Source organism: Passer montanus, unplaced genomic scaffold (assembly GCF_014805655.1).
Source record: "Passer montanus isolate IOZ18808 unplaced genomic scaffold, ASM1480565v1 scaffold33, whole genome shotgun sequence".
Taxonomy (NCBI): domain Eukaryota; kingdom Metazoa; phylum Chordata; class Aves; order Passeriformes; family Passeridae; genus Passer; species Passer montanus.
In genome coordinates this window covers 9050186-9072190 of record NW_024368041.1, presented here as the reverse complement: position 1 = coordinate 9072190, position 22005 = coordinate 9050186, and the positions used below count along the sequence as shown (strand labels likewise).

Sequence of the window (22005 nt, the reverse complement as noted above, 5' to 3'; positions counted from 1 at the left end):
CAGTATACAGCAAGGATGAGCTTGTGCAGGACAATCATTCTAGAAACAAAAGGCTTCACATATTCAGCTCTTAGCATGAGAGGTGATTGCTTCAACTAGACCATGGCATGTGACACAAAGCCACTGATTTGTCAGAATTTTGGACATATGTGTTACTATAGAGAGCTTTTACTTTGAACAGATCCCTCTGCCTCCTTTCACAGCCTGAGCTTTAGGAGACACAAGGTGGGACTGACTCAAAGCACCTGAAAGCAGTGTGGTGATTCCTCTGGGTTCTAGGTGGTTCTGAACCAACTGAAACCAGCTGCAATATAGTATATAAACTGCAAGATTTGGCAGAGGAATATCTCTGAACTCCTTATAATGCCCTTCTGATGTAAGCAAGGATGATTATTCCTATTTTATGTGCCAATCAGGTAATTTGTGAAGAAGTAAAAACTGGCTTTTCATATGTTCTGAACACCTAATTCTTCTTTTATCTGCACATCTGCACAGTCTGATGAATGTTTCCTGGTTTAAATCTCAGTTCTCATTCGTATTGCAAACTACATCAACTGGCTTTAAAGTCAGATGACTTGTCTGAAGTAGTATGTAAAGTCAAAAGACTTCTTTCTGAAAGAAACATCAACCTTTTCCCTGAACCAAGGTCACTAAAAGTTGTAAATATCTTGCAGTGAATTGGTGACAAACTGCAGAACATATATTTCATCCAGGAACTTAACTATAAACTCACATGAAAATATTATTTTCCACAATTATTAGTGTTGCCTCTACAGCTTTTCTCAGTTTTCTCACCTGAAATGCACTGAAAATATGTACTTTGCAGGTCTCCCCCAAATGACTGAGACTGAAGAATTTGAGCTTCTTCTGACCCATAAATCAGGTTGGAGGCAGGAACTCTTTCAAATTTTCTGAGCACTAAAACAAAGACAACAAAAAACCCCAACCAAGTAGTATTATCAGTTCCCATGCTACAAACAGACAAAGACTTTAGGTAGAAATTAAGCTTGAAGAATTCTGTGGGAAAAGAGCTTTGCTCATTAAATGATGTACCACAACCTCACAGATAATGCAGGAGACAGCTGCTGTGAGGGTAGAATTTCTGCTTTGAAATAAAAAGTGTCACAAGATGTTTTAAAAAATAGTTAGCCAGGAGTGGGCTGGGATTTTACTTTCCAGTGAGGCTTCTCTTGCAGCAGCAGACCTGCCATCTCTCATTACTTGTTCATGGCATTGAACCAACTATTGAGTCAAAGTGGGAACCAACTTTCTCCAAATCAGTCACAGAAAAAAGAGACAGCTCCAACAGCACTTGGTTAGACAGGAAATCCAGAAACACAGCCTGATCTCCACTGTGGGAAACAGTAAAGGTAAGACGATTTTCAGAAAGTTGGGAAAAGCAGGCCTCAGAAACAGAAAGAGCAGAGAAATTAGAACTAGCTGCAGCTGCAAAGTTTGAAAGTAGAAAAAGTTACAATAGTATAGCAAGCAAGGACATGAGACAATAGCTTGAGTTTTAGGCTTGGCTAAGATAGACCGCAAGACTGCAGAAAAATATGCTTAGCAAGACAGCAGAAGGTTTTAAGCTTAATAATTTAATATTGTGTATTGTTAATAAAAAGAAGACAAGCAAATGTGTGAAGCAGGTGTACATGTGCTTTTAGTGATTGGCTAGAACAACTGTCTCTAAGCTTTAGCAATATGCTATTGGCTAGAAAGTTTTTAAAATGTTCTGTAACAAAGAAACCTTTAGCTGTCACTAGCAGTAAGTGAGCTTTGTCATCTTTCTATTGTCTCAACTGTGTAATGAGGATGATGCTGCAATAAAAGCTCAAGGAATGCATTCCAGCAATCCTGTTCCATTTGTGAAAAGAAAAAAGTTCCCAACACATCCACTGACTCCAGCCCCAAGGCTATATCCAAGCTAGTATGTCCAACATGCTGAGGAATGCATTCCAGCAATCCTGTTGCATTTGTGAAAAGAAAAAAAGTTCCCAACACATCCACTGACTCCAGCCCCAAGGCTATATCCAAGCTAGTATGTCCAACATGCTGCTTTATTACTGCTCCATTCCACTTTCACAGCTCACTGTCACTTTTCTGATCCAACCCTTTCATCTGCTCCCTTGGCACTGGACCTGCCTGTGTGAGGAGTCTGCCAAGCAGCTCTGTTCACACACTGGGAAAAGCTCCTGTGGTTTGGAGATGCAAACCCCAAAAGATACTAAATGGGGTGAGGAATCTAATCCAGACTCCAGAGGAGCCTGTAATCTGTGCCCTGCAGAGGATTACAGGCTGGTGAGAGAACACCCAGTGCCACCACCACCCTTCTGAGGTTGCTACCACCTGTGTTACCAGGGGGCTGGGCACAGTGTGCCCACAGGGTGATGTTCCACTATATTTAAGTGACCACAGCACATTATCCCTGCTCATGGCAAGGGGTTGGAAGTAGAGGATCTCTAAGATCCCTTCCAACCCCAGTCGTTCTGTGATTCCATGACACATTGTTGCTGTGTTTATAAAGTCCTAAATGAATTTTCAACAGTCATAAATATTTGTAGTGACATCTACAAGATGTCACTACAAATATTTATGGCTGTTGAAAATGACCCACAAAACCAAACACAAATGTCTATAACAGCTCCATCTGGCACAGTCAGAAATGCCCAAGCAGAAAGGCTCATGTCAACAGGAGAATTAAGATCCTGAGTCCTCTCTGCAGAGAAACATCCCAACAACCCCATGACTGAGAGCAACAGAGGCTTTCACTTCATGTTCATAACTGTGATCAGTCTCTGAGTATGCTCAGAGGAAAAAAAGTTATTTTAACTGAAGATAGTTTTGCAACCTCCTCACAACTGAGGACTTTATTTTTCACACTGCTTCCACTGATCACATTTGTCATAAGACATTGTCTAATTCAAAGCACCATGGCATCAGTTTCTAAACAGAATATTCCATTAAATTCAATACCAATCATATGATGAGAATATAAAAACTTCTGGGAAAAATCAAAAGCTTTGAGGCTGAGAGGTGTAATTAGACCTTACTGCAGGCAGTCTGGGGACTGTTTGATAGATGACTTTCTTTGTTTTTTTTAAGTTTTTCATCCTTGAAAACCATCATTTTGCAGCTGTATTCAAGCAGAAGTAACCTCTTCCAGCCTGCCAGGATGTGTTCCCCAAGTCAGATACCTTACAGCAGGAGCCCAGAGGGTGATGTTATGTTGTGACTGTGAGGTCATTGCTGAAAATATTCTATTTCCCATGAATACACAGATAAGGGATAATTTTACAAATAAATTAATAAATCTGCTTTTTTCACATTATCCCTCTCATTATTATTTTGAGTTTCCAAGCAGAGAGAGCACAGGGTCAGTACACATCAAAAGCTGGCAGCCATCTGAGAGTGCAGGAAACCTGCTTCTCTCTCTTCCCTTACCAGAAATAGCTTCCCCAGTGTAGTCAAGAAATTCAAAACTAAGGAGGAATGTGGCTTAAGGCAGAGGCCACAAGTATGGGAAAGTGAATAACTATGGGACAGTGAAGACCCATAAGCTGTGGAGTGCTTAGTCTCTTCATAAGGAAGTTTTACCTATGTGGGGTCAAAGCATATCCAAAACATTTTTCTGCCACTTACCCAAGCACTGCTCATCTGTCAGGAGATTTTCTGTTTCAGTCCAGTCCAGGGCTGCCCCAAAGCTGTCGACACAGAGGGATTTCTTGGTGGCAGGGTCCTGCTGGGAAGGCCTGTACTGGCCATCTTCATCACACTGCAGGCCCTGCTCACTGCTCTGGCAGGGGGTGACACCTGGACAAAGGAGCAGAGGAAGGGAGAAAAGCTCTTTGATGATCCTGACACTGAGTTTCACAGAATTCAGAGGCTGGACAGGACCTCTGGAGGTCGTAAGGTCAGAGCCCCCTGCTCAGGCAGGGCCACCTAGAGCTGGATGTACAGGACCCTCTCCAGATGGCTGTCACCCCTCTGCAAGGACTCCACAGCCTCCCTGGGCAACCTGGGCCTGTGCTTGGTTGTACCCACAGCAAAAAACATTTTCTGATGTTCAGAGGGAGCCTTTGTGCAGCCACTGGTCCTGTCGATGCAGTAGGACAATGTTTGAGTGCTGTGGGACAAAAGCCTCCTGAGCACAGCAGAGACTTCACTGAAAATTCAGCTAAGATTCGCACTGTATTTGCACACTCTGAAGCATGGTAGTCTCACTGCTTTGTTGCTAACTCAATTTGTGTTTCAAACATTTTTTGGATTCTCTGTCATGCATCAAATCTCTGTTGGTGTATTTCCAGTGCTGTAAAGCAAAGTGTAGAGAAGGAGCTGTACTTTCATACAGGTTTGTTCAGTGACTGCTGCAGTGGATCTGTGGCATGTTGTGAGCAATGAGAAGAGCTATCACACCAATTAATTCAGAAGAATTCCTCAGACTCTGCAGAGAGACAGCAGGGACTGAAAGAAAGGAGGAGGATTATGTGTAGCCTGGCACTTTGGAGAGGGCTGGAATTTAGGTGCAGCACAAAACTAAAGTGGAAACTAGGCAGGGAACAGGTTTAGTAAAAAAAAATTGCAAGTGCAAGTTTTAAACCCTAAGGAGCAAACTCTTGAGGACACAAGTCCAATACCTACCCAGGGGACACACATGGAAAAGAAGAATGACAACCATAGGCAAAAGCTAATTGATGTTGGGCTACATTACAATAAAAATGGGAGGTTTATCCCACCTAAGAGAACAAATGGGTTGAAAGAGAACAAAGTAGACCATATACTTAATGACATTTCCCAAGAAGCCTATTCTTGTTACTCTTATTTATCTTATTTTATATAATTCTGTAGACAAAACTGAATTTGGACCTAATATTTGATTTTCTGTATAGAACTGCATGAATAAAAACAAATAATTTAAGCTAAATTCACCAGCTGTAGTGAACATTTCAATAGTTACTTTGTGAGAAGTGTTTGTATTTGCAGGGGAAAGAGCTGCACAAAACAAGACTATTTTAGTCTTCATGAGAGTGACAATAAATGAACTTCATAAGAAGTTTATTACTGATACTGAACACCCAGATATCATTCCTGAGGACAATGAACATGTCTAGAGGAACCACAACATCCTGGACAAGACTGACCACTTGTTTCTCATGCATTTTTGGTCAAAAAACCAGACAGTTTGTACTTTGTAAAATGCTTTTAAATGTATGCAGAAGGGATCACATCCATCCAAAAACCCCCAGAGGGAGGATTAATTTTTTTAAAAAAAACTTAGACATGAATTTTAAAAAAATCATTAGATATTTGAAGCCAGAAAATAAAGGATATGGAAAAAAATGAGTCCAACTTACAGTGATCAGCACTGATTGCCCCATAGGAGTAGGTAGTTTTGCCCACAGGACACTTGATACAGAAGGAATGTCCTGTCTGATACTGATAGTAGCCAAGAGGGCAGGGAATGCACTCATCATCCTGGAAATAACTGCCTGGAGGACAAACAACTGCAAAGAGAACAATCACCTTATTACTCCTTTGGAATTCAACCACTTCTGGCATTTGCACACGTGTGGGTATATATAAAAAAATATAAAAGTATAAATATAAATATATAAAATATATTAAAATATACCTATAAATAGACATATAATTATACATATAAATATAAATACATCATGTATAAATATATAAATATGTATATATATTTATAATGCTGATAGATTTGCCATAGGCTTCAAGCTCTTCATATATGTATTTCTAAGTGGTATAACAAAGCAAACACTCTTTAAGTGATCATTAAACTCATCAATGACAGGAATATAGGCTGTGATACGTTTTCTCAGATCACCCAAAATCTCTTCTTGAATTAGAGCACATGAAGCTCCTCGGAAATGCCAAGTCCAGGCCTGGTTTCCAACTGTCAAATCCATTTGTAATAAGATAATGCAGGTGGATGAGTTGTGAAAGAAAACAAAGGAAGATAAGCTACAAAGAGTAACTTCTAACATGACAAACAGACACAGGAAGGTTCTGAGGAGCAGCAACTCCAAACCCATCATACAGAAATCCACCATATGGTAACACTTTTATTCAGAATTCCTGGTAAAGAAATTTTTGTTAAGCACTTCCAAACTAAACAGTAAGGGCTGGATTAAAAGCCACTAGCTGTGCACATGACAACCCAAACACAAAACAAAAAAGGTGTTCTCAGTGATGTTCTTAGTCTGTATCTGTACCATTTTCAAAACAATCAGGAGCAATATTTCCAGCTGACCCATTGCATATTACAGAGAAAATTCTTTGTCTTCTGGGATATCATGGAATACTGTCTTTCCCTCCAGAGCATTCAAATTAACATTAAAGCAGAAGAGTCACAGACATATTTTCAGGACAATATCCCTGCTTGTTATTTCACAGCTGCTTCCCAGATGTAGATTTCCTTCAAAACACTATCAAATGTATATTTTGGGACTTTGACAAGGTGCAAAACTTTATTTCTGTTCTTGCCCTGCATCCTGACAGAAGTTTAAGCTTCCAAGAGAGAGAAACTGCAGTGGAATATTGGCCATTCTCACTATAACCCATGTGATTAATTGATGTTCTGGCCAACACGCCAGAATGTAAATTAATTTAACTCATGGGATCAAATTATAACCGACTAAAAAGACAGCTAGTAGGAAAATTATCAAATCTTCCTTCATCATCTGTAAATAATCCAGTGGGAAGGTCTGAGAGGCTACAACTGTGAGACTGAAATTTTCCTCCTATTGTGCATCAGGCAATTACTCTGGGTAAAACACATATCTAAAATCAATTACAGAATTAAAAAAAAACCTGGATCAGTCAGGATTCTCCTTTCAAAACCCATCATCTAATGCACAAGTGCCTGATATGTTTTAAAGAATTTCCAACACACGCAAAAAGCATAATACTCATTGAAAACCAGCAGAAATTAAAGTGAAATGAGAAATCCACACCTAAATTGAAGACAAAATGCAATGAATGAAGAGGCTAATTAAGCAATTAAAGTTTAAAAATAAACAAATTAAGCTTTTCAATCTTTCTCCTTTTTTTTGTCGTTTTAGTCACAATGTGAAAGAAACATCTGTGTTTCCTATCACATTTTGAGCAGGAAAAATTGCCTTTCATTTCACATGTTGGATTGACAAAAGGATACAAAGAACAGTAAAAAATGTTGGTGCAGAATCACATTTTCTAGACTCTTTAACTCTTGGAAGGACCTATCAGTTCAGCTACAGGCCATGCTGATACAATCACATGTAGGTTCAGTTTGACCCTATAAGTGAATACAAGCCACTATATTGTACTTCTTTCAAACATTAATAGATTTTAACACCATAAGAAACTAGAGAACAACTCTCAACCAAAATCTCGCAGCTAAGTGTTACCAGTGGGAACAAACTGTGTAACCCTAAAACAGGAAAAAATATTGAAATATAAGAAACAAAAACCCTTAAATAAATTTTACCCCTTGCTCCTGCACAAAAAATTTGGAACCTGGTCTCACTTCTAACTGGACTTGGGCTTCTGTGTACCAGGGGAACAAGCTGCAAAATCCAGGCTAAGAAGCAGCTCACTGAAGTGATTCCACAGGGATATTGCCCTTCACAAAAGCCTCAGCTCTCACTACACTGAGCCAGTTCAAAAACTGTCCCAGCAATCATTGCCCGATGCTTGCCCTGCTCCTGCTTCCCTCCAGGGATGCTGGAAAACTTTGGGATATCAGATTATTGATATAGATGATTAGAAATAAATCTTGAGCAGTCAATCAGCTATAAATCTAGCCCTTTCATTTGGGTTATATTATGTTTAAAGCAACTCTGATAGAATCATCATTTTGAATAAAAAGAACCAGCATAAAAATGTATAATAAGACAAAGCTAATTTACAAAATGTATAATAATACAAAGCTAATTTACAAATGGCCTTTAGGTTTTCTCCTGAAATAAATGGGGAGAAGGGTTATGTTCCTAAAGTCTCCCTGGACAGTTTCTAACTCTCTTAATTTTAACTCATATATCAGCAAAGGAAAGTGCCTTTTCTACTATTAAAATTTAGTTAAAATTATATTATTACCCCTAAGGAATTGTATTTATAGATACCTGTGACATAACATAACTGTGTAAGGCTGAGACTAAGAAAAAAAGTCATATAAGAAAAACTAACATATGATAAATACTCCCCATTTTACAGGTGGGAAAACGTGAAACAACACAACAATAGATGCAAATAAACAGGTGACTGTAAGGAAAATACCAGGGACAAAGAGGCAGATACGTACAAGCTGCATGTTCATAAAAGAATATATTAAGCTGATTGAGAACACCAGAAACCTGCTGCTACTGGGCTTCCTGAAGGAAAAGCAATGACATTGACAATGAAACAAAACCAAACAAATCAAAAGGATCAGGATCTCAGAACACCATTTCTGTTTCAAGAACAAGCCAGAACAGGAAAGAGAAGAGAATAAAGAATTTCTGCCACCTTCACACAATTTTGTTTTCTGGTGATGCTTCTTACTAATTGTCACTATTATTAGAGGGGAAACAGACACAGACAGGATGAATGAGCAGAATATATCCATATATATATATTTTTATATATATTAGAAGAAACAGAACCTGAATTCCTAAGTTCCCTGCTCAGAATAAAATATGCACCCTGCAACACCAACCAGTGTCCAGCAGCAGTACACTATGACAGCTTAGAGTATGAAATCTCTGGCAAAGGCTGGAGCAGAAACTGTCTCCTTTCCACATATCTATGATGTCTGTTTTACTGAGTGACATTTTCCCCAGCTAGCTGGTTCAAATATGTATGCAAGGCAAGTTAATTCGCTGCCTCCTAGAGGCCTTTATGCCTGGCAGGCAAAACTTGGCAGAAAGATGCAATTCTTTGTAAGTTCTGCTCGAGGTGATGGATTTTACTTAAAAAATAATGATACCTTTAAGCAATACAACACTATATCTTGTTAAGTAGCTGCAAATTGCTATGGACTCTGGACTCAGCAGGAATTAATATTTTTTTTCTGTGTGTGTTTAAATAACCCAGATCTGAAATGTTTCAGACTGTGGAGAGGAACTGAATTTGCAGACAATTTACCCTTATCCTTAAAGCAGTTCAAAAGTGTTCATCACTTGATTACCTTACCCAGGTATTAAGATACTCTCTGAACTTAAAGAGAAACACCACACCAAGCAGGGAGATAAGTTTTTTCACATATTCTGATGTGCTTCAGAGCAATGAAATGATGAATACCTGAAAATATTCCCATCAGAAAACTTATCCAAAACCTGCCTGTTATCTTATACCTAAAAGTGGTACATCTCTCCTCTGTTCCCTGGATTTTAAAAGGCTAGATATAGTGAATACATCCCAAACTGGCATAAATGAGACTCACTGAGGACAATTGGCCACCATGGAACCAGGATCTGCAGGAAGGTTGGTGTTGATAGAAACAAGAGTGGTAAGGCAAAGTCACTTTGGCAGCATGACCTGGTACCAAGGACAGGCTGGCACAGCCACGGGGAGCTGTGGAAAAGACAGGTTTGGCAGCCCTAAGCAGGATGCTGGCAGAAAGGCAGCCTGTTCGAGGGAAGCAGACTAAACAGAAGGAAAAAGAAAAGAGGGCAGAAGTGCAGTTAGGTCTGGGTGTTGGCCAGCATCAAAAAAAGCTTCCATCTGAGCTGGCTGGACTTGTCCCAGAAATTCACAATGTCAGGACTTTTAGCATTTCTGCATCTAGGTTTCTATTCCAGGTAATGGATCATTATCTGAAGCTCTGGCTATATTATCTTTGTGAAATCCTCTTATTAAGGATCATGTGCATTACAGAATGACTTCTATTACCAGACAGATCTAAACTGTTTACAAAACTCTCAAAAATGTATACAAAACTCTCTACACAATGTCAGTGCCATGATGCCAAATCTTTGGTTCAACACAAGGAATGAACAGTAAGCAAAGCACTAATTCCCATCACTCCCATTCACATTGGTGCCTCACACCTTTCAAATATGAATTTTAAACAGAACTTCACTGACTTTCTAATTTCAGCTTTATACTGATTCCTGACAACATCTAAGAATGGAAAGGTAAAACTGAGACCTACCACATCCTTGTGAATTAGGGCCTGCTTTCCCAGGAGATGAAATTCCTGCTTTTCCAGGAGATGAAATTCTTCTAAACCCACTTCTACATCCCAGTTGCACACGGGGAGACAGATCAAACTCTTCATCCCGGGGAAAATCAATGACAGAATCTGCTAGGAACTGCTTGGAATCCAAATGCAGCAGAAAAACACCATCCTTAATCTCTTTTATAAATGCTCCAATGAGATTTTCCCCAACAATTGCATTTTCTAAGGAAGGGAAAAAAATACAACAAAATAGCATGAAAGACATTTCCGTAATACAGGAATGGATAACCACACAGAAACTGATGGGTTGAAGTTAAAAACAGAGGCAGATGCAGAAATACAAGCATGTCAACAAACAGCAGACCCCAATTAATCTGGACAGCATCTATAAAATTACAGTCTTACTTTACTCTGCTTAAATACACCCAAAACCACCTCAAATAGAAGGGCCCAAAGCTGCCTTAGCAGGTAGTGAAAGTTGGAACTTAATGGGATATGTTGGTGCCATGACCATACAGAGAGAGCAGGTTCTGCTCTGTCTCTTCTGAAACCATACAATCATTCCCTTAAAAAGCTATTTTTGTACTACAGGGAATTTTTATTGTGGAGAGGGTCAAAAAGGTAATTCCCTCAATGAGGAACACATTCAAAAGAAAAGTTGAATATAAAACATAACACACTTATACTTTGATTCACTTTCTGCAAACTGCTTGAATATTCCCAGGGGCAATGGAACAAAAAAGATAAAATATAATTGAGATTAGATACAATTTAGATTTAGACATAAGGAAGAAATTTTTTTACAGTGATGGTGGTGAAACACTTGACCAAGTTGCCCCACCCCTGGAAATGTTCAAGGTCAGATTGGAAGGGACTCTGATGAACTTGAGTTGAAGATGTCCCTGCCCATGGCAGAGGTGTTGGACTAGATGACCTTTAAAGGTCCCTTCCAAGCCAAGCTATTCTATCATTCTATGTTCTGTGCTTCCCTTAGAACATGGAACAACTTGATGGATGTAAACAACATCAAACTGTAGAGCCAGGAGCTACAGGACCACTGCAGCTGTCATCTGTGTCTTGAAGGATTTTGAATTCAGTTCTGGTCAAGAAAAATTGCTGTAGGACACATATCTCCAAGCCCCAAAGTTAGAAGGAAGAACACAGAGCTACTTATTTTTAGTGCTGGGAACACCATTCCAAAGCAGTAAAATTGGAGAAAAGGTCACACAGAATCACCAAGGTTGGGAGAGTCCTTCAAGATAGTCTAGTCCAACCACCAGCCCAGCAGCACCATAATCACCTCTGAATAACATTCGCAAGGGACACATCCAGATGCCCCTTGAGCATTGCCAGAGACAATGACTCCACCACCTGCCTGGCCGGCTTATTCTAATGCCTGACCGTTCTCTCAATGAAAAAATTTCTAATATCTAATCAGACCTCCCCTGGGACTGCCTGAGGCCATTTCCTCTTGTCCTGTCACTTGAGACCTGGGAGAAGAGAATGACCTCACCTCCTTTCAGGCAGCTGTAGAGAGCAATAAGATCTCCCCTTTTCTCCAGGCTAAACAGCCTCAGCTCCCTCAGCTGCTCCACATCCACATCAGACCCTTCTCCAGCTCCATTGCCCATCTCTGGACATGCTCTAGAACCTCAACATCCTTTTTGAAGTGAGGGGTCCAAAAATGAACACAGGATTCAAGGTGTGGCTTCACCAGTGCTGAGTATGGGGTCAGTCACTGCCCTGGGCCTGCTGGCCACATTATTCTTGGTACAGGCCACTATCCCTGATATGCCCACAGAGGGATTTGAACTTGGGATATATTTTATATTGAAGGAAAATACTGACTGCTTTGAAAGAAGTTCCTTACACCACCCCTCACTCTCACGGAAACCACAGCAAACATTTGCCAGTCAGTGGTCTCTGTATAGTTGCTCTAGGACATCAAAAGGAAGGATCATTCTTTAGTGCCAAAGGTAATGAAACTAACAGAAAAAGAGGGAAAAGGGAAAAAAAAAAGAAAAAAATAACTTGGAAGAAATTAGTTGAGTTTTTGACAATGTGTGAATTGTGTTTCTCTGAACACAATGAATATAAACACTTTTCCACCACTGAGGACTTGTCCGATGGAAATTAACATCTGGGACAGTTCAGCTCATGCCCGATAAAGTAATTTGCAATCCTAGTTAAGGCAGCTGCAGTCCTATCTGAAAGAAACATTCAATTACAGCTTCTTTCCACTGTGTGGTCACAGCCTGAGAAGGGAAATATATCAACCCCAAAAGCTCAAAAACACAACACCAGTGTTATAAAGACAGGGAAGCAAAATGATTAAAAGTAAATCAGGTTTAATCCACGGAAAAATAAGAGAAAGAAAAATTACCAATATCATGTAAGTCAGGGAGAGAAGCTGTTGGGATGTTTTCCAGCTGAGTCCTCCACGTGATGTTCACTCCCAGGCGATCCATGCTCAGGCACTCGACATAGACAGTGGAATCATCACACATGGAAACTGAGCCAGTTTTTCCAAATGCATTTACCTTGAATTCAGGATTAAGTAAAATCACAGTTAGGCAACCTGAGAATTTTCTTATTCTTGCCTTCCCCTATTCATTTGCACTGTACTATACTTAAAGTAACACTGACAAAAGGGGCTGTAAAAACAGAAGGAAGAAAATGTAATTTTAGGAAGCCATATACTCACTGTAAGAATAGTCAAAATATTCTCTTCCATTGAAACAATTTTTTAACAAATATTGGGCTGGTGTGATATGACTTTTATAGCTGGAACGAAACTGATCTGATGATGTGGTATGAGACTAAACTTATTTTCCCACTCATCCATATGAGAGTGCTGCCAATCCTGACAGATTTCATGGCATATTCCATTCTTCCACATTTCTCAAACAGTCAAAGGTCTATGTTATGTTTGACTCCTTTTATTTTTTTAAATTTTATTTTTAATGCAACACAAAACTCAACCAAGGAAACAAAACCAAACCAAACAAACAAAATCCACCAACAGGAATTTAAATTACCTGGAGGTGACATAAACCACGAGCCTTCAATTCATCTAAAATAAATATCTGGAATGCCTGGAGTAATCCAGAGTAGTCAGAACTACACGTTTTCTCAGGAGGCAGGCGTAGTTGAAAGTGTGTTTGAGCTTGGACTGTCTGAAATAATTGGAGCTCTAAAAATGAAGTAGAGAGGGCATTTAGTAACCTTACTAATGAGGAACCTGACCTTCAGAGTTACTTTGAGAAAAGACAACATTGATTTGACATTCTCATGTTGCATCAAAAACATCTCCCCACTTTTAGATGAAAGCAGTAGAGCTGTCAGTAGTAAATAACAAGCAGCAAGACAAAAGCTTGATAAATATAAATGTTGTGCATTAGAGAAAAAAACAAGTGATACACTTAGATAATAATGAAGAGCTATTTCACACTGGAGCACTAGCTCACAGAAGGATGAGGACAATCTGGATCATCACTGATAACTTTTCTTAAGACTTAGCAAGTAGGAAATTCCAGAGCACCACATGAAAGCTGACATTATGCCAATACTTAGAAAAGAAACCAAAACACAAGAATTGTTGACCTGTAAATTTTCACTTCTCTTACCTGCAATCATGAAAATACTTCAATTAAAAAAAGGAATTAAATGGTGAAAGCAATTAATACTAATGTAAATTGGCTTCTGGAAACCCAGCTTGTCAAACTAACTGGAAGTAAGTTTTAGGAAGGAATACATTTGCAGAATAATGCCATTGCCATGGATGTCTACAAGAGCTTCAGAATTTTTGATAGCAAACCCAAGTGATGCTAATCACACAAATTGATGACAAACCTCTGAGTTCATCAGTCAGCAAATCAAAATCTGTCTAATCAGTTTTTAGCAAGAAAAAAATCCAAATTCCTTGTCTCCCCTGCAGTAACACTGATCCCAGGCCCCGTGGAGGGTTTGTTATCTCAGGTTCAGCACAACAGTCATGCTGTCATCCCACCTCCAAGTGGAGCTGGCTCTTATCCCACCAGGCTGGACAAGCAGCAGAGCTTTCCCTCATTCAGCTCCTCTGCAGGCTCTCCCGGCATCACATACAGGTGTCACCACTGGAGCACAATTCCTCATCCCTCACCCTAAAAATGAGCATGAGAAAGCCTGGAGAGCTTCCAATGAGAATGGCAGATGGGACCAGAGAACACAAACCCCTGCTTCTTCCTGCAAGGCACAAAAACCCTCTCTCTGCTTAGTTTCTTGGAGAGTATTTAAAGAGCTGATTTAACCACAGCCTCTAAATGTATACATAAATAACAGGAAACATTAATTTTGAGAGTGAGGGTAATTATCCATTGGAACAAATTACTAAGTGTTTTGGTGAATTCTCCATTTTTGTGAAGTTTGTTCAATCACCTTCTCATGTGATGGGATTTTTTTCTTTCTCCTTAAAACCATGCTCTATTCCAAACACAAATTACTGGCGGAAGTCCTTGGCTTACGGTAAACTTTATAGCAGATTGCCACACACTCCCCTCTGTCCCTACAAAGTTATCCCACTGCCATCAGGCAAACATGGAAGTTATTTCATAACATGCTACAGAAACCTCACAATCACAATCACAAACAGACAAAAGTTTCGGTCTGAAATTGAAAGATTAAAAATATTTGCATTTGGAATAGTTTAACCCATTCTGAATACTGATTAATGGGTGTAACCTATTCTGGAAGTGAGAAATAGCTGCAAATTTGGCAGGAAGACCTGCATTTCTCAAAGTTCAGCACTGCTACAAATTGCCATTTCAATCAGAATGTATGTCTTTTTAAAATAATTGAAAAAGCCAACACTAATATCCAATTACATAAGCTCTGAATGGACATCCAATTCTTTCAAGATTTAAAGTGCTATTTTTTTTTTCTTGAAAGCAAAATGTTTTGAAAAATACCAGAAGTCAGCCAAAAAATACAACAATAATCCTTAAGAACACACTGCTGCAAAAAAGATGCAGAAGTAACAGTGACTTGATTATGCAAATAAACAGTCAAGTTCTGCCAAATTCAAACATCTGGCACTCATCTGTTCTTCCAGGGCTAAGTAGTTCCATCAGAATCACTTATGGTGCCAGCATCTTTTAACTAACAAGAAAAATCTGCATATAGATTGAATAGCTATTTACAGCTCTATTATTACAGGCAAGAGGGACAGTTTCTGGCACAGGGGCCAGCCAAGAGCCAGAGGTGAACATGGCAGAAGACAGAACACATCTTCTGCACCTCAACTTAGCCACTCCCCTGGAACTTAAGGTTGTTATTCACCCAGTAGTTGTGTGATAAAAGCTGATTTTTGCACTGTTTACACTGTTTACAGGCCCTGGCAGATGAGATCACATGAGATCAGAGCAGAACAGAGCAGAGCAGACATACTCTGGCAGGCCTGGAGCAGAGGGGCAGCCGAGACCCAGCGCCGCTGCCGCGTGTCACACTGGGATGAGGTGCTGGGGGTGGCACTGTGGAAGCCCTGGTGACACATGAGCTGGCACTGCTGGATGTTTGGAGCTTGCCCAGGGATGTTTTCACAAAGTACAGCCCCATTGGCAACTGCTGAGGCACCAAATGGCAGAGCACACTGTGGACCTGCAGGCACGGGAGAAAGGGGATATGTGTTAGGGGCTGTAATGACTTCTAGGACAAAGTCCATAAACCCCTCACATCCACAGATTCAAACCTAGACAGCACCCTGTGCCCTTCCCATCATCAACTTTGACCTGGTTTGAGGTCAGCTTGGTTCAGTTTACTGAAGCTGATGGAAAGACACATATTGACTGTGATGGGTAATGCATCAGGCCCAGAAAGGGACGTGCGTGATTTCTAGGAACAGATACATTCTGAACAGCCATGAATAAATTTCAGCAGGAAATGAGAAGGAGATTTCTATCCAACAGTAGAACAAACCTTTACAGAAGATATCTAGTGGAAACAGGCAGGGCCAAATAAACCTCAGTTCCCCTTAGACTGAAGTTTGAAAGGTTTGAGATCAGGAACTCATGACTGTGGTGTCTTCAGCAGAACCAAGATGTTTGTAGTGACCAGTAGAGCAGAATATACTTTATATATACCTATATATATATATATATATGTGTTTGTGTGCGTGTGTGTATACACACACACACACATACACACACACACACATATATATATATAAACAGTAGTATACAGCTCTAGAGTTGGAGCACAGCTTTCCCTAACCACTCACTCTGTATAAGTGCAGTCATTCAAACCCTGCTAGCCCCTGCTTCACTCAATATTAGCCTAATCCCAACTCAATTACTAAATATGTTCAGTAATAGCTAAACAATTATTAGCTACAGAGCTACAAAAAATAGGGGGAAAAAACCCAACTCCCTCACTTATATATAAATACAAAGAAAAAGATGTTATCATACAATTCACTTGCTTGTTGTATATATAGATAATTTTCCAAATTACAATGCTCAGATCAGTCCTAAACTTCCTGATCATTGAAGGGAGGCAAACATTGATGTTGGTTCAGATCTGAGCACCCTCCCTCTCCCCTTCTGATGGAGATTAATTCCATAACTAATCAGCCACTTCATTTAAAGTATTAAAAACCTTGTATTAAACTTTCAGTTAAAGTATTAAAACATTGCAGGATCAGTCTGGGATCCAGTGTGTGCAGTACATCTTTGTTTTCCAACTCTCAGCATTTCAATGCCAACAAAAAAAGCTTTCATATCTGCCTCTCTGAATTGCCAAATGCATATTTTTATCCAAGTCTCCTTTATAGCAACTTTTTTGCAATAACTCTGTAAATGGGGCCACTACATTCCTTCTCTTCACTCATTGACTCGGTAGCCAGACTCTTCCTCAGTAAAGGTGGAAACCTGGAATCCCTGCTTAACAAACTTCAAATAAATCTCTCAAGGTTTTAGGTCCAGAAGGCATCTCTGTAAAAGAGATAGTAATACTTATCCTGGCTGTTAAATTACAATACTATAATCTTTATACAGAGTATGTAAAAATCAGTCTGTGGTTTCTTAATTAATCTAACATGTTTCTATATCCAGCAAGTCGTCTCCAGTCTCAGCTGAATGGTGCTACAATCTCTTACTGCCTGTTCCATTGAGATTTGGTGTGTGAACGAGGGAAACACCCAGCCCCCAAAACAGAAGTGATCAATGGTTTCCTGGTGTGGTTCAGAGGTTTCAATTCACCACCAGTAACTTGCTCATTTATCCCTCTAGAGATTCCACTTCATTTGCTATTTACTAAGCCTGCACCATTTTGTCATTGTCCTGTTTTTTGGTCCTGTAGGAGTGAATCAGAATCCAGCTGAATACTGACTCTTCTTTCATAGGTGTTTCCAAAGATTTTCACAAGGAAATTAAAATCTCCAGGACCTTCTCTGAAAACCTCTCTCCTCTGTCTCTGCTCAGACTTACAGGAACTGGGCATGAGGATGGGAGATGCATGAGGACTGCTGGGGTACTTGGCATCATCTCTCCAGTGCATGCCAGCCAGAAGGAGCTGGATTCTACCTCTGACGGAAGTGATTAAACTAATGAAAACCTCCCTCCTGGCATGTACTGGGCACTCTGAGTTATAACTTTCTGTTCACAGCTGTCTGTTCTGATGCTGGAGGAGAACTTTATCATATTTTCCTACCACAACAGCTTATTTTGCTGAGAGAGAAGATCTCCAGAGTAGCAGTATAGTACTCCTTTTTCCTGAACAATTAGTAGTAATTCTCAGGATTAGAGGCATAAGGCTGGGTAGACTGAGGAGAAAACTAACTTTTGATTATTTTTTTTTTTTTTTTAAATACAATAACTAAGCTGTGTATCATGAAAAGTTCCATCGCTCTTTCAAAATCCAGGGTAAATATTAAAGATTATTTCAATCTTTATGCAGAAAAAACCAAATAGTTTTTTGTAAAACCAGGTTTCCATTACATTTTCAAAGCAGTTCTCCTTCTCAGCTCAGTATTTTAAACAGAAAGGTCATTAATCACTATTAGTCATTATTTTCCCTAGGAAAAGTACAGGATGGCAGCAGCACTGTACTTGTGGTCAGCTCTGCTTCTCTGAAGAGCTAAAATCCTGCCTTGGGTGGCTATGTTCAGGTGACTACACCACCCTACTTTGGAGCTCATTTCCTCAGAGCTCAGTTGGCATTTTCACACAACATCACAAGCATGGGACAGATGCAGCCATAGGGTCTCCTTCTGGCTTCTCATAAAATCCCATTCTCAGAACTCTCTATTAATACAAGAGAGCGCAAATTAAATTATTTCCAAGCTGGCTGAGCAGTTACCTAGTTGATAAAAACCTTGCAGACAACTGGGTTGACACATTCAGGTATTTTACAATTGAAGTGTAGAATCATTAAGTTCGGAAATGACCTGTATGACCATTAAGTTCAGCAACTAACCCAGCACTGTCAGCTCCACCACTAAACCATGTCCTCAAGTGTCACATCTTCTATTTGGTCAGTGAACACAAGCCTGTGTTGATCTTTACACAGCAGAATCACAAAAGGAAACTGAAGCAAATGATGTGCTCTTGTTTCCTTATTTTTTTTCAACCCTTCTCCCCAAAAACAAACAAAAAAACACCAACAAAAAAACCTGAAAACAGCAGTACCCTGCAGACAACTGTTGAAGGTTTTCTTTTCATATCTCTACTTCCCACTAATCATTACATTTTGGAGCACAGCCTTGTAGAAAGTTTAATTAATTCTGCTTCACTTCAGTGATGGGAAAATGCATAAAGGATATTGCAAATTAAATTTATCCAAATGTCTCCCATTTGGATGTCTCACTGGAAACCATGAGTGAATTCCAGTGCTTCACAACTCCGGTCATTCAGGAAATACTCTGTGAATATGCAATGTTTGGCACATCTTTTTCACAATTCTGGTCACAAGCCAAGAGTCAGAATGGCAGAAGCATACATTTTTCAAATTTTATTTTAGTCAGCTGAATGGGTTTGAATCCCAGAGCCAGCTCAGACTGGAGCAGGTTCAAGTTTGCAGCAAGCTTTTCAGAATGGCCTTATAGCTGGATTTCATAGCTCAAATGGTTTGATTCAACCAATTTTATGAATTACAAAAGTCGAGGATCCATTCTGTTCTCCTTTTTCCCTCACAAAGCACCTGAAGAAAACCAGACAGCATGCCCTGGTAAGTCTGAAATCTGCTGTTACACAAAGATAAGCATGTTGCTTGAGAAAAAAATCTCTAAAGGTCTGAAGAAATAACATTAAATTCAAGTAGGGAGTGGAAAAAGATAGGATCTGGGTTAAATTTCAGGCCTGGATTTGCTCACAAATAAAATGCCCAAAGCAGGAACTCACTTGCACATTCTGGTCTTGCCCCGTTTACTCGCGTCCCTGGCACCTCCTCTCCGCTGCCAAAGACACACCAGCAGCTCTCCTGGTCCTGGCTGCACTGCACAGGGGAGAAACTCCCCTCGTCCCCTTCACACTGGGGGACGTCTCCTCTGGCAGCTTCGCCTGACACCACTTTGGACTTCAGCATGTTACAGAAACTGGGACCTTCAAAGAGAGAGATTCTTTGCAAGATACAGAATAGAAGACAACAAATTGACCTGAGGATTTTACCAGCAGTGCTTCCAGTCTGTTTTGTTGGTAGGAAGAAAGAAGAGTGACCACAAAAAGAAATAGTTTGATTATCTAAATGGGGAATTTAGTTATACTAGAAAAAAAATCCACACTTTTTTCTAAAGATTAAAGTGCAAGTGGTACTGTTTTAGAAAAGTAGTTTAAAAAATGCTGTTATTTATTTTTCATTCATATATTTATTTTTATTTGCAAATGTGATGATGTGTCATTTAGCGCCTCCTACTTAGGAGACAAAAAAAAAAATCAAGTTAGAAAAGTTTAGCTTTTCATAAAAATTTTGATCAAGGTAGTTTTAAATGTAACAATATGATCATTTACATTTTTAAATCGTTAAAATGGTGGTAAGAAATCAAAGATTAAAAAATGCATAAAAGTCCATTAATAAGTTTGTCTAGACTGTTTTATTTCTGGTGATATGAAAGTAAAGGGTAACAATTTTCAGATGCCCTTTCAATGTTGCTGTGTTTTGTATGTACCCTGTCACTGAGGAATTAAACTATGAGCCTTCCATGTTTCACAGGCAGCATTCTGAAAGGGAAAGTACATATGCTGCAAAGCATGAGAGATCACAGGCAGAGGGCAAAGCATTACTCACACTCAGGATTGCCATCCAAGTCTTTGCTGCCACGCTGGAATATTTCTCCTGACACAGGATCCACACACCAAATATCTGTGTCAGACCTCTGCAGCACAGTGTATTCTCCTGTCTACAAAGAATTAAGGACCTTAATTAATATAGACACATGGAAATCCATGCCCCAAAGACTGGTTAAAATGCTTTATTATATTTACACTTGTCCATTATTAAAACATATTGAAAAGAAACACAAAATGCAGTCTAACTAATTTAATAGATAGACCAGTCCCTGAGAGAATCAAGAATCATTTAAGTTGGAAAAGACCTCTAAGATCACTGAGTCCAACCATTAAGCAGGATGTAGACTAGAAGTCCACTGAAATGAAGTTCTGACAAAATTCTAGCTTGAAATGTTTTCGAAAAAAGTGTAGATGTGGTGCTTCAAGATATGATTCAGTGGTGGACTCAGTAATGCTGGGGCAATAGTTGAACTTAATATTTGCAGTCTTTTCCAACCTAAATGATTCTATATAATAATGACTCTACTACATGAAGTGTCTATTCCTTGCCTGTCTCTCTCCTGCTCACTGCCACATTTTGAGAGCATCACAGACCCTGGTTTTTTGGGACATCTGCACCCAGCTCCCCCTCACATTGTCATTCTGTCACAGCTCAGGAAGAAAGAGCCCCCAAATGTCAGTCAATTAAGGTGTGCCTTTTGAGCACAGCTCTGCAAGAGCACCAGGCAGAGCCAGCCTGTGGGAGGGAAGCGTGGGCAGGCACAGAGCTTCCTATTCCCAGTCTCCATCTCAAAGCTATTTAAATTCTGCCTTCACAGGGCAACACCAGCTGTTAGTTTTGTCTTACCCTTTTCTTTCAGGTTAATAGAAATGCACAAGGGGTGTTTAAGGAGCATGGACAGAAAGTGTGTGTGCATGGTGTAAGCAAAACTGCTTCCTCCCTCAGACATGTCAAATCACCTCAAGGCAGCTGGGGATGAACAGATCAGCTGTAGAAGTGTCCAGCTTGGCACTGCTCTGTCTCCAGCTGGAAATTAGGGCATTGGCTCGAGATCGCTGACATGAGGTCTGGCCTGTGAGAGGGAAAATATTTTTAAATAAAATCAAGTTTCAGACTTAAGCAAGAGAAAGAGTTACATCACCTCACATATCTGCATTAGGCACTGCTGCAATCTCAGGCAGGACACCAACAGTAGCTAAGCAAGAGAAAGAGTTACATCACCAGCTCCCTCACACATCTGCATTAGGCACTGCTGCAATCTCAGGCAGGACACCAACAGTAGAGGGTCGACCCTCAAATCATGCAAGCCAAAATCACACACAATGAAATTAAATGAATTAGCAAAACAAAAATATAATTTTTTTTACTTTTCTTGGAATGGTTAGAAGCAAGCCTTACTTCATGCATATTCGAATTTCCAATAAATATTAAAATTTTCAAGAACAGGTCAAGATAAATATTTAGTAAGAAAACCCAACTGACATTTGGGAAGTTCTGCTGGGCGTGAGACCAAGGAATCCATGACATAACGACCTCTCTCATCCACACACCAGCAGTGACCTGGCCAGGGAAGAAAAGCAGCTTTAGTTTAG

The 22005-nt window shown here is 39.8% G+C and overlaps 1 protein-coding gene across 1 annotated transcript in view; it reads right to left on the bottom strand.

The window, feature by feature from the left end:
• TG (thyroglobulin) overlaps window positions 1–22005 on the bottom strand; it is a 148896-nt gene that overhangs the window by 104914 nt on the left and 21977 nt on the right. The window contains exons 13-23 of the mRNA XM_039715491.1: window positions 21896–21973; window positions 21373–21485; window positions 20411–20522; window positions 19528–19728; window positions 15581–15790; window positions 13195–13349; window positions 12540–12696; window positions 10130–10378; window positions 5352–5501; window positions 3640–3810; window positions 796–918 (exon numbers count right to left, since the gene is read on the bottom strand). Coding sequence (XP_039571425.1) covers window positions 796–918; window positions 3640–3810; window positions 5352–5501; window positions 10130–10378; window positions 12540–12696; window positions 13195–13349; window positions 15581–15790; window positions 19528–19728; window positions 20411–20522; window positions 21373–21485; window positions 21896–21973 — 1719 coding nt within the window. The remainder of the gene's footprint in view (window positions 1–795; window positions 919–3639; window positions 3811–5351; window positions 5502–10129; window positions 10379–12539; window positions 12697–13194; window positions 13350–15580; window positions 15791–19527; window positions 19729–20410; window positions 20523–21372; window positions 21486–21895; window positions 21974–22005) is intronic.